Source organism: Mus caroli, chromosome 17 (genome assembly GCF_900094665.2).
Source record: "Mus caroli chromosome 17, CAROLI_EIJ_v1.1, whole genome shotgun sequence".
Classification (NCBI taxonomy): domain Eukaryota; kingdom Metazoa; phylum Chordata; class Mammalia; order Rodentia; family Muridae; genus Mus; species Mus caroli.
In genome coordinates this window covers 23,736,962-23,749,418 of record NC_034586.1, presented here as the reverse complement: position 1 = coordinate 23,749,418, position 12,457 = coordinate 23,736,962, and the positions used below count along the sequence as shown (strand labels likewise).

Below are 12,457 nucleotides of genomic sequence, written 5' to 3'. Positions count from 1 at the left end.
ATAATGAGCTGTAAGTGTATGTATGTAACCAAGAGGGCAACCTGAACTTGGGATCTTCCTGACTTTACCTCTCCAGTACTCGGATTATGGGTGTGAGCCACCATATGGGATGGGTTCATACAGGGATGGGGATCGATTGATTGGTCTGAGGGTTTCCATGCATGCTAGGCAAGCCATGGAAATCATGTATCTGACCAGGATTATGAGTTCAAGGTCAACTTGGTACACAGCAAAAGGAATCTATCTTAAAAACATGTAAAAGCTTGCCTACTTCAACCCATATAAGACACACGAGGAGCAATGCTGTTTAATAGAATTTAATTTGCTTTTCAGGTGGTTCACAGAACCAGTACACACGGGGTTGGATTAGCTATTGCAACAGTAAACCTTCCCAATACTGACCAATGTTCAGTTCACCATGTCCATTCTCACGGCTTTCCTTGGAGAGTGAAAGGACATTATTGACAGTGATTAGCAGTAGTAAGGCTACCTGATGTAGTTGGCAATCCACTGGCCCACTTCCCGTGTGCTGCTGAGTGTCACAGGAAGCAGGCTGGAAGCTGTTCTCTTCGGAAGCTTTCCTGAGCAAGTCTTGTGTTTGTAGCACCCTGAGTTAGGGGAACAGCTCAGACTCACGTAATTTGACTGATCTAACTTAAGAGCTTACAATGAGACTCACTGGCTCAGCCAGTGCAGAGGACACTTCAGTGGGGCACTCCACAAAAAGCATGTAAGACTCAGGCTAACTCTTCACCACAAAGTAGTAAACTGACAGAAAAAACTTCCTCACAACTGCAATAGGAAGTTAACATACAGGAGCTATGTCTACCTTGATAAAGGATACAGGGGATAAGGAAACAACAGAGCAGGAAGCTCAGATCTCAGGCCTGGCCACTTAGCAAGGCCTCACCGTTAACAGTTTCCAAATATTTCCCTGTGCCATGGGGGCAAAAATGCCTCTTCCTTAACAGCCAGCCACTCTCCATACCTACCCTATCTACCCTGGAGATGGGCTGGAGGATGTGGTGGCACCTGCAAGGCCCTGGCATTGCTTGTCTCCGTCAACGGTCACGTCCCAGCTCTTGTGGTCTGAACCAGATGTTACTTGGCTAGCTTGGGTGGTGATTCAGGCATCGAGATGAAAGAAAGGGGTCCGAACAGGAAGGTCCCACCCAGGAGACCTTGCACCTCCTTTGCAATGCACAATCTCTGCAGCCCCTAAGGAAAAACTAACATGAAGACACTGCAGATCCAGGGTCTGTGAGGTGTGGAATCGACCCTTTCTACATCACAGAGCACATGAAGAGTGCAGTCCACAGCACGGTCAAGGTCGGGGATAAAACTGAGACTGTGTTCATCATTACAATAAACTGAAAATGAGTTAGAGATCAACAGCCATCTCTGCAGCCCAGTTAGCGGACTCAACTCTTAGTCTACATACATACCAGTGCATATTTCCAGCACATGCATGTAAAGAGGAAATGGAGACAATCACAGATGCAGCAGCTATAGAGGGCCACGTGCAGTGGCTGGACACTGAGGGACAGTGTTTCAGGCCCTCCTGAAGTCGTCTTGAGGTATTATTTCATGTTGCAAACTGCAACTTCACAGCTAAACTCCAAATGCGCTGTCCTGTGTTTTCCATCACCCTTACCCTGCACATCCACACAGCCAGTTTCATTATGGCCAAGTCTCTCCTGTTTATCCCCCAGGAAGAGGAGAACAGAATCACAAGACATTATTGAAATGCCACGGAATAACCTTGCATTCCTGAGGGATGGTTTCAGGACGCAAAAGGCCAAAGCATAAAGGAAGCCAAAACTCTACTCTGTTTGCACATGGACAAGAACCTCAGACTCCCTCAGCTCAAACACCTGACATTCTAGCCATTAAGGCATTATCCTCTACACAAAATAGGTTCCTACTGCATGCTCCAGGGTACAGTGGTTGTCAGACATCTTCTCCCGGGGATGGGAGATGTGGTGAGCAGAAGACAGAGGGATGTGATTTTAAACTGATTCAAGTGATCCTGAGGCTGAGAAGTTCTATCTTCTAGTTCCTGGCTCTCCCTCCTCTTCCAAGAATGTTAGAAACACGGAGTGCCGCTTCTCCGACAAGCCTTTCCAGTTTCTGGCTTTGCTAAAAGTAATTTTTCTCTGAGGCAGTGATAGGCCCTCAGAACTAATGTTTCAAGATTGGGTCCCCACTCCTGACAGTGTGGTCACCTCCGCAGGACAATGTCTTCATCTTAGGAACTCCACTCTCTGAACCTCTCTTTTCTAACAGAAGTGCCAATGGCTGGATGAAGTCACTCCCGTGGTGCTGGAACACCTCGGGCTTTAGGCCACAGACTCACGCTGATCCCTGCTCCCTCAGCAAGGCTCTGAGTTCTTTCCTGAGTATGTTGTTATAGTAGTAGTTGTTGTGGTTGTGTAGATACAATCCTTATTTTTGTGGTAGTGTCTGTGAACGCTGGGTGAGCCCAGGCCCTCACATGTGCTGCTCAGACACTCCCCTAGTGAGCCACACCCCAGCCCTGCACTGTGCTGACCCTCTCTGGCATGCTGTTCACAACCTTGCTTACTTCCCTGTGGCTTTATGGCTGCTTCTCTCCTCTGGTCTACTTTTCATTGTCTTGTCTACAAGTTGTATGACATCTAATGTAAATGACTTCACTTAAAGTTCTAGGTCATTTATAAAAACCTGAAATGAGGGGGCTTCACCTGGTAACACTGTCTCCAGGAGCTGTTAGTCCCAAGTCTGTAATGAGTCTCCTCAGCGTAGTAAACCACAGTCCTGTAAGACGTGGTGTTCTGAACCCTGCCTTAGTGAAGAGCATGACTGGCTCCTGCAAGTCTGAACAAATGGGACCTCCTCCCTCCATGAATGGGTCCTGTTTGCTTCTCCTTCCATCCCCTCAGCCACAACTAGGACTCCAGTGGCATCACCAGCTCACAAAGGATGGACCATCTGCCAAGTCAAGTGGGTCCCAGTGCTGTGCTTCTACCCGGGCAGCACACCACAGAGCCAGGCTTTGCCAGTCAGAAGCAAAGGGGGAAACTTCTATAGGGCCAGAAGGAAACCTACAAGGACTTTGGTTTTGGTTTTGCTTAAGTTGAAATCACATGATTTTAAAATGCCATAGTAATAGAGGGGAGTGAGGCAGCACACCGAGGTGGGTACAGCTAAGTTTAACTTGGTCGGAGGCCTGATGGAAGCACATTTAGCTCCCAAATTACCAAGTGCTTAAGTCAGCACAGGCAGAGAAACGCAGCAATCCTGGGAAAGCAGGGACAGAAAGAAAGTGGCCAGTCATGGACAGCTGTGAAAACAGGAACTGTATCCCCACCCATCATGCTCTCAGCTAAGCACTCGGGTGCAGCTGAGCACTCGGGAGCAGCTGAGCACTGTCCTGTCTTAAATCTTAAGCCAATTCTCACACAGGGAAGGATGATCTGGCCATTTCAGTCAAAGCATCACAGGAAAGATGAAAGTCAACAGGAAAACTTGACACAGAACATCAGCCAAGATGATCCACACCTAGTTCCCATTCCAAACTAGGCAAGTCCCTGTCACCCTGATCGCAGACCTCCTCTGCCCCAACCCCTGAGGATGGGCTATTTCCTGATCTACGACAAACTCAGGCCAAGGACCTTCCAGGTATGCAACAGGAAGCACCAGGACACGCAGGACACGGGATCTGTCGGTGGCTGTGTGAATGACTCAGGGGACACTTGTTCACATAGACCATGAAGGAAGCAAACACCACTGCCGTGAAGCCAGGAGGTGAGATGCTCTACGATGTAGAGAAGACTCCTCTAGTGTGCAGAGGACGACAAGGCTACGTAATGGCAAGACACGGTGCAGGGCCAGGGACACAGCCACCCTCTGTGGGGTCCTTCACCCAGGCTAGCAGCGAGCAGGAAGCACACAGGAGGGGACTATGTGCCCCCAACCCCGCCGGCTCCCCGCTGGCTCCTCGCTCGGCACCTGTTCTAGGTGGCACTGTTGCTGGTGATAGCTTTTCTCCATAGCCCAGATGGCTGAGCTGCTGTCAAAGCTCAAAGAGAGGATTGTATTTCCTAACCTCCTGGAGCAGTTTTTCTTTGTCCTGGTTGGCAATGGCCAGTGCTTGTTTGGTGTCCATAAGCTCTTGCTGTAGGGTAGGCGATTCTTTCTCCTGAAGGATAAATAGTTCACCATTAGGGAACAGAGCAGTGTCTCCTTGAACCACCAGCAATAAGGAGGCTGGAGATGGGGACTGCCAGAAGTACCAGCAGGGCAAGGGTTAAAGAGCTCCAGCCATCTCCCAAGTACCCGGGTCTCTCTGCAGAGCCCATCAGCTATAGGGACAGGAATAGCAGTGGCCACCACACCAACTCCTGTGTACAGTTGCTGTCGTCTCTTCCGGAGGCTGCTGCACACTACAGCGACCTTTGGGACCCTGAGTCTAAGAGCCCCCTGGATGCATATGAGAGGTTTCCGACTAGCGAGGCCTCACCTGGCATCCCAAGCCCTGGCCTAGGGGCACCAGGAGCACCTGCTCTTTAGGGAGCCGCAGCTTCTCAGGCACATCAGTCAATGGTCTGTCGTGAGCAGGAGCTGGAGAAATAGTAACCCGTTTAACCGACAAATACCTGGAGAGCCAGAGGCAGAGCAGAGAAGCCAGAAAGCCTGACTCACCACCAAGGTGAAACACTCCATCGTCACCTCGCTTCAGCACAAGACGCTCCATTGCCAAAGTGATGGGGACAGGGCCAGGGGATGTTGGGTAGACAGGAGGGATGTCATCCTGCAGGGGAGAGGGGAACCACGTGACCCAACCAGCTGGGGCACTTTGACACCATCGATTCTCCAGATACTCTTTTGTTTGAATGAATGAATTTAATTATTATGCATGTATCTCTGAGTGTGTGTTTGCCTGTGCACTCCAGGGCTCTCATGTGGAGGTTGGAGGGCAATTTGTGGGAACAGGGTCTTACTTTCTAACATGTGAGTTCCAGGCACAGCAGCAAATGTGTTTGCCCACCGAACCATCTTGCTAGCTCACCCATATACCTTCTGCTTGAGCAACAAGCACTTCACCAGCAGAGCCAGGCATCTTCCTACCTCACATTAGGCTTTTATCTGCACTACCTTCCGGCAGCTACCGGCAGAGTGGAATCCACCTCTCTTCACTTGCTCACACACCATGGGATGGCACGGAAGACACTGCCACTGCAGAGCCCAGGCTGCAGAGCCCAGGCCAGCATGGTCCTCTCACCTTGAGAGTGACCCTGCAGTCCAAGAGCTCAATCTGCATGGGGACCACCACCGGGACGTCCTCATCCTCCAAGAAAGGCCCCAGACCGTTGAGCACTGAGGTGAACAGCTCCAGGTCACAGCCCCGAAGTAAGAACTGCAGGAAGCCATTTTGTGTGGCCAGCGGGGAATGAACAGCTGCACCAGGCCCCACCTCAAAGCGCAGACCCACAGCAGGCCTGATGGGGTCGGTCTTCAGATTTGAGGGTTCCTGAAAACCTGGGCCTATGGAAGGAGAGCCAAGGAAGACATGGTAACCCAGGACTACTGTCAGCCCTTCAGCCATGCCCAATGCTCACGATGACCCTCCGCCAACATAGGAGCACCACCACCTCACACGAGTGAACTGAGTCAGAGAGCGACGTGCCCAAAGTCACGCCATCTCTATAGCAAAAGTATCGCTGAAGCCAGGCAGGCTGAGCCCATGAGCTTAGACTCTGTTAAAATGCCCTCAAGGTGGAGGAGAGGGAAAAGGCCTGGCTGTGAAACTGGAGGCACTGGACTAACAGCACAGCAAAAGCGCTGACAACAAGACACAGAACTCTGCACCTGGGCATCCTTTCCTTCTCCGGTGCCTTGACACTTGCATCTGCCATTCGACCACACCAATCCCTCCAAACGTCAAAAAGAGCCACCTGGGGTTTATCTGAGGGAACGGTGTGTGTGCAGGACAATTCAGTGGAAACAACCAGCCGAAGCACCCCACTCTAGTGATCTAGAATCAGTACCTAGGGTAGATCCTAAAGAACATAAAGCCTAGGAAACTCTTGACAGCCACAGCACCTCTACTTCAAACAGGGACTGAGATGGTGTGGTGGCTCATGCCAGTGAGTCAAAAACTCAGGAGGCCCAGGTAGGGCAATCAGGAATTCCAGGCCAGCCTGAGGCACACTTAAGTAGCAAGCCAGCATGGACTGCATAAATGAGGCCTTGTGAATAAACGACCAGGAATGAGCATGAACGACACAAACGCCTCTGTCAGAAATAGGCTTTTGTTGGCAGCCGCAAGGCAAAGGAGAGGCCACTCCTGGTTAAGCCTGGAGGTGAGGATGGACACAACCCAGGGAACGTGAGGCACAGGGCAAGCCCTGCTGTAGCCGGGATTCTCAGACATCTTCCCCAACGGCTGCTAGAGAAAAGACAACTGCGTGGCCTACAGCCGCTGTCCTTATAGCAAGGCGCTGGGTGCTGGCTAAGCTCTCCCACCTTGGGGACGGCCCACTATTCTGGAATGGTTATCACCCATACCTGGGCACTGTCCATGTAGAAACTGCCAGAGTCCCACGGTGCCCAGCTGCTGCAGGGCCAGCTCATCTGCTTGCAAGGCTACAGCCAGGTCCTCACCACGAACCTCAATCCCAAGTGATACTTCGTTCACCTTCAAGACCAGTATTGACACCTGTCAGAAGAGATTGCCTTAGTTTTAAGTCCCGAGCTTTGCACCGGGCAGAGAACCTCCCCTCTGCACAAAGCCAGGCAGCACACCGAGTGCATGACGAGGTCTCCGCTGGCTGATGCTGAGCTGTTGGTCTCTGGCAACCCCTGGCCACCACTATCCGTAACAGGGCTCCCCTGGATGCCACTATCATCCAAGATGCTTGTGACAGATCCTGGTGGAACAGACTCTGGACCAGACTCTGCAATGAAGAAGAAAGCAATGAAAGATTTAAATTCAGAAGTCAGAAAGATCTGTTCACATTCAACCTCTAAAACCAGGAACAACTCTGAAAATAAATAAAGCGAACCAGAGAGCTGATGGATTTAAGGACTGTTGTTTTTTTAAAAGTGTAATGTATTTGGTCAAATTTAACACAAGTCTAAATAGAAGCAACCTGTATGTCCGCTGGTGGTCAACAGAAAATCAGCATATGGTATAGATATACAAAGAACAATAAATATACATATATATATATATATATATATATATATATATATATATATATATATAAAACAGATAACCAGCAAATGGCATAGATATACAAAGAATAATATATGTAACAGATAATCAGTGTATGGTATATATACAAAGAACAATATTTAGGCTTGAAAGGAAAGGAAATACTACACTACACACATTAAAACCTAGAGTCTTGTATAGCCAGCCTACACAGTGATGACTCAAAAGCCAAAGGCAGGGGCTGGAGAGATGGCTCAGCGGTTAAGAGCACTGCCTGCTCTTCCAGAGGTCCTGAGTTCAAATCCCAGCAACCACATGGTGGCTCACAGCCATCTGGAATGAGATGCCCCCTTCTGTTGTGTCTCAAGAGAGCTACGGTGTACACACATACATAAAAGTGGAAAGTAAATAAACCTTTAAAAATAATAATAATAATAATAAGCCAAAGGCAGAGACCAAAAAGATGGCTCAGTGGTTAACAGCACTGGCTGCTCCTGCAGAAGGCCTGGGTCTGTTCCCAGTGCCTAACAACTGTCTGTGACTTCAGCTCCAGAGGCCTCTTTTTATGTGTACTGACATGCACATACCCATAGAGACGCAACACTAAGACAATTAAACATCTTTTTAAAACGCCAACACCCTCCTCCCAAAATAGAGAACAGGTGTTGGCAAGAATGTGGAGAAAAACTGGGCTGTGTGTCACCCCTTTTATCCCAGCACTCAGGAGGCAGAGATCTCTCTGAGTTCGAGGCCAGCCTGGTCCACAGAGTGAATTCCAGGACAGCCAGGGCTACACAGAGAAACCCTGTCTCGAAAATGGAGGAGAAGAGAAGAGAAGAGAAGAGAAGAGAAGAGAAGAGAAGATTTTCAAAATTAAAAATATATATATACAGGCAAAACAAAGATCAGACAGCAAACGTGTGTCACTGACAGCAGACACAAAACCAACCCTGGTCAGGTGACCTTGTAGCCTTAAGACCACTAAGATCTTCTTAAGTATTAAACAGTGACCTGTAAGAGAGACGGGAGTGTGTGGTGGATGCCTGTGACCCCAGCACTTGAGAGGCAGAAGAATAGTGACTTCAAGGCTAGCATGGATTACATGAGATAGCCCCCACCCACCCCATTATAAACCCCAAAATCTAAATATAAAAATAACCTAGGAAATGCAGAGATCAGGCCATAAGAGCAAATGTACTAAATTTTCTCTTTTGTTTGGTTAGGAAAGTGTCTATTTTATTCTATCTCCGCTCCACCTGAACCCTGCTGGGGTGAGCATCAGCCAGAGAGAGCCCTCTCGGGATAATGTAGCCGGGCTCCCACATACCAGACTCCAAGAGCATCACAAAGCTGTCACTGCCATCGCTGTCCACTGAAATCCGGTCATCGGGGCCACCGCTATCCAATGAGACACCGTCAAATGACTGCTGAGAGACTGTCCTCTTCATGGAGAAAAACCGGAGCCGGGCAGCACCCCCACTCACTGGGGCCACCACCCCCTCATCTGGCTTGGCCATGGCCTCCCTGTGTTTTAAAAACAAAAACAAAATCACCACCGCCCACTGACTGGCTCAGCCCCTCATCCTCAGGCTGATCTGCTTCCCCAGTTCTGACAGGTAATGTGAACACACACTTGCCTCCGCCAGGAGCCTTTCTGAATCCCAACTAGTACCATTAAATCTCAAGGTTATTTGGAGTCACACCACCCACAGAAGAGGTCAACTACTACCACCCTGGTGAGAGCAAGTAGTTTGAGCCCGGCAAGGGCAGCAACAGCTCTTAGGCTGAGCCACTCCTGCAGCGCCACTCTGCGGCTCTGGGTGACAAGTGCAGGGTAGCTAAACTGACTCTGGCATTTTGTAAAACAGTGAGAACTCCCGTTCCAGAGGAGCCATGAGAGCCTCAGCACAGAGCCATTTCCTCAGTAGGAAGCAGTGGTGTGGTATCACATGTGTCCCACAAGACTACAGGAATTCAGTGGGTAAAGACCTGGCACACAGGGCCCTTCAGTCTGGTGTTATCACACTACTGGTACCCCTTCGTATGTGTGTGTGCTGATGTGTATGTGCGTGTGCCTGTCAACAGATGCATGTGAAGTCCGGGCATCTCCCTCAACTGCAGATCTGGTCTCCTCTTCACTAGTGCTAACGTTACAGGCATACGGTCAGCTTTCTTTTCTGTTTGCCCTGGGAAACCAACCAGGCCATCTCCCCAAGCCCCACAGATCCTTTGCCGTTTCCTCTCCTCCGTCCGTGGCTGACTGCCCTTGCAGGCACACATTCATACAGAAGAAAGCTCCAAGGAGCAGGGGAGATGGTTCCTCAGCTAAAACAGCTGCCACCCAAGTATGAAGACCAGAGTTCAGAGCCCAAGAGCCCACAAAACCCAGTGGACACGGCATCCCACTGCTCACTCAGGCTTGGAAGGCAGAGACAGGCAAGCTCACTAGCTAGACTTCATGGATGGGTGAGCTCGGGGTTTGACTTAAGAGGTTCTGCCTCAGAAGGTCAGGAGGCAAGAGTGATCCGGAATGATTCCAAACACCACCGTGGCCCTCCACACACACACACACACATGTACACCCACAAGAACATGAGAAATGAGGGCAGGAGCGCTGGCTCTGGTTAAGAGCCCTGGCTGTTCTTCCAAAAGACCTGAGATCAATTCCCAGCACCCAGACAGTGGCTCACAACCATCTGTAAACCCAACCCCAGGGGATTTGATGCCCTGTTCTGGCCTTCTTGCAGGATAAAAATACCCATACACAAAAAGAAATAAATGTATTTAATACAAGAAGAAGCGAAGCTCTAACTCCTTAGCTGTTACACCATGGCCTGTGAGTCACCCAACGCCCCAGGAGAGGCTCCTCACGCTGCACTGTCCTTCCTAAGACCACAGAAGCTCACAGGAAAGCTGCTTTTCCCGCCCTTCTGGCCACATTTAGCACAGGACCCACACACAGTCAGAGCTCAGCCTGACTTTCCTCCTCCACCGCTCTGGCAGACAGAGGCTCCCAGGGCTGCCTCACGGAGCGAGAGCGAAGGCCGGCTCCTCAGTTCAGCAGGTGAGTCTGCGAGCACAGCCTCCCTCTCAAGCAGCAGATTCCTAGCCATACACTGGAGATACAAGGGTCTGTCTGGGCATCAAATTTAACAAATATATTACAAGATAACCACTGCAATGATTATTACAGCAAAATCAGGTGCTGTGGCACACATCTGTAATGCAAAGACTCAAGAAGACAAGGCCAGAAGAAAGTTATGTGTAAAATATCTCGCTGTTTCAGCACTAATAAAACTTTCGTTTCAGTATAAAAAAAAAATAAAGGAGGGAGTTCATTCCAGACCAGAAGGACTATGGTAAGACATTGTCTTATCTCAAAACACAAGCAAACACACCATTACTTGGGCTAAGGAGTATGGCTCGGTGCTAACGGCACAACCTAGCATTTGTCAGGTCTTGATTTCTTTAGCAAAACCAAGGACAAAATACAGATGCCCAATGCAGCCTAATCTGTGTCGGGAGCTGCGAGGCTACAACATCCTGGAGGGCTACAGACCGTGTGCATTGACGTTCTCTTTCTCTAAGAGTGCACACCGCAGGGAGCCCAGTGATCAGACCCGAGAGAAAGCAGAGGCCTTTCCCCAGAAGGAGGCTAAGGAACACTCACTTGGCAGGAGGCAAGGACAACATCTTGTGCATGGTAGAAGTCATTCGATCTCTCCCCAAACTGAAGGCATCCCTAGTCAGGGACACAGCCTCCTTGGTGAGGTCCACGGTAGCGTGAAGCGCCTCTTTGGTGGCATCCTTGGTCATGTGAATAGCGCTGGACAGGTCCCCCTCAATGCTCCTCAAGGGCACAGGCTCGCCTTGGCCGTTCAGAGCAGCATCCCTGTCCGCCGGGGACTTCAGCGCAGCCGGGGAGCTGGCACTCTGAGCTCGGCTCAGCTTCTTGGCCTGGAGAGACTCAACCGCCTCGTGGCTCTTCCCTACAGGCTGCTGTGCACGTGGGCCTGGGTCTGGTAGCTCTCCATCGCTGGGCAGCCTCTCCTGGGACGCAGCCAGGTTCTCAGTGCTGCCGTCCCTCAGCACCTTCTCGGGGCTTACTGCGCCCTGGTCTGAGGAGGCATCAGACTTTGGCTCCCGGTCCTCGGATGGTGACAGCTCAGAGTCTATGAGGCTGGTGGTGTCTGAGCCTGCAGAGTCTGCGTGAGCAGTCCCAGGGGCAGGATGCATGAGGAGAGCCACCTCGGCACTAGGGAAGAGAACGCCAATGCACAGGGTCTGGTCCTGCAGGGGAGACCCGGTCATGGCCTCTGTGTCCTTTGTCAGCTGCTCCTGAAGGCCCTCTAGCACCTCCTTGAGGCGCAGCAGGGCCAAGTACTGGTAGTGGTCGAGCCTCACTCTGACATGGGCAGTGGAGTGGACAAGCATGTGAATGTCAGCCACATCCTCCAGGTCTGCCACACGGCCTTTGTGGTCCACACCAGCATCACCTTCTCTCACCGCCACCGGGCCTTCTGTAGAGCCTGAGAGGCTCTTCAAATCTCGCTCTGTCTTTGACCTCTGATGGGACACAGACTCAGGGACAAGGGCTTCAGAGTGCACAGGACTGCCAAAGCTGGCTGACGGTTTTAGCCTCCCTTCCGAAGCCAAAAGGAGCCGCCGTGCCTGGGCTTGCTGCCAGCGGACAGGAAGGCAGGCCCAAATGGACAAGGGGAAGGGAGCCACAAAATTCAGGGTATGGCCTTTGAAGTTTTCTGTGCCTTCAAAGTCCAAGGAGATCTGGGTGAAATGCAGGGACCAAAGATCCTGGGATGCGGCTGGCCTCTGAGGAGGGAGGGAGTCCATCTGGAAAGCATGATGCAGGAAGAGCATGTGCAGAAGGCTGAAGCCCCCTGCCACCTGGGGAAAGTGACCGTAGCTACAACGAAAGAACTCGGTGGCAGCGAATCCCTGGAAGAGACTTTGGAGGTCTGGGCGAGTGCAGTTCGGGGCATGCCGGGTATTGGTGGCAATCATGGCGGACGTGGAAAGGACCAGCGCCTGGGGACGATGCAGCTTCGCCAGCTCTCTCGTCTCCAGAGGGAAGCTCACCTTCAGAGAGCGAGCGAGACACAGTTAAGGCCATACCAGCAAGCACAGGGCATCTGAAGCCAATTTTCCTGCTTCTGCCAAGTAGACACAGCAGAACTACAGCTCACCACCTTGGAGGGAATGTAGCTGTGTCTCCCCACAAGTGACAAAGCCCAGCTCTGG

General features: G+C 50.9%; 1 protein-coding gene across 1 annotated transcript in view; it reads right to left on the bottom strand.

Moving 5' to 3' along the window:
* Positions 1 to 301: 301 nt before the first annotated feature.
* Positions 302 to 12,457, bottom strand: part of Uhrf1bp1 (UHRF1 binding protein 1) — a 42,877-nt gene continuing 30,721 nt past the window's right edge. The window contains exons 14-21 of the mRNA XM_029471406.1: positions 10,869 to 12,295; positions 8,526 to 8,722; positions 6,787 to 6,938; positions 6,550 to 6,700; positions 5,264 to 5,526; positions 4,684 to 4,792; positions 4,502 to 4,602; positions 302 to 4,180 (exon numbers count right to left, since the gene is read on the bottom strand). Coding sequence (XP_029327266.1) covers positions 4,055 to 4,180; positions 4,502 to 4,602; positions 4,684 to 4,792; positions 5,264 to 5,526; positions 6,550 to 6,700; positions 6,787 to 6,938; positions 8,526 to 8,722; positions 10,869 to 12,295 — 2,526 coding nt within the window. The 3' untranslated portion in view covers positions 302 to 4,054. The remainder of the gene's footprint in view (positions 4,181 to 4,501; positions 4,603 to 4,683; positions 4,793 to 5,263; positions 5,527 to 6,549; positions 6,701 to 6,786; positions 6,939 to 8,525; positions 8,723 to 10,868; positions 12,296 to 12,457) is intronic.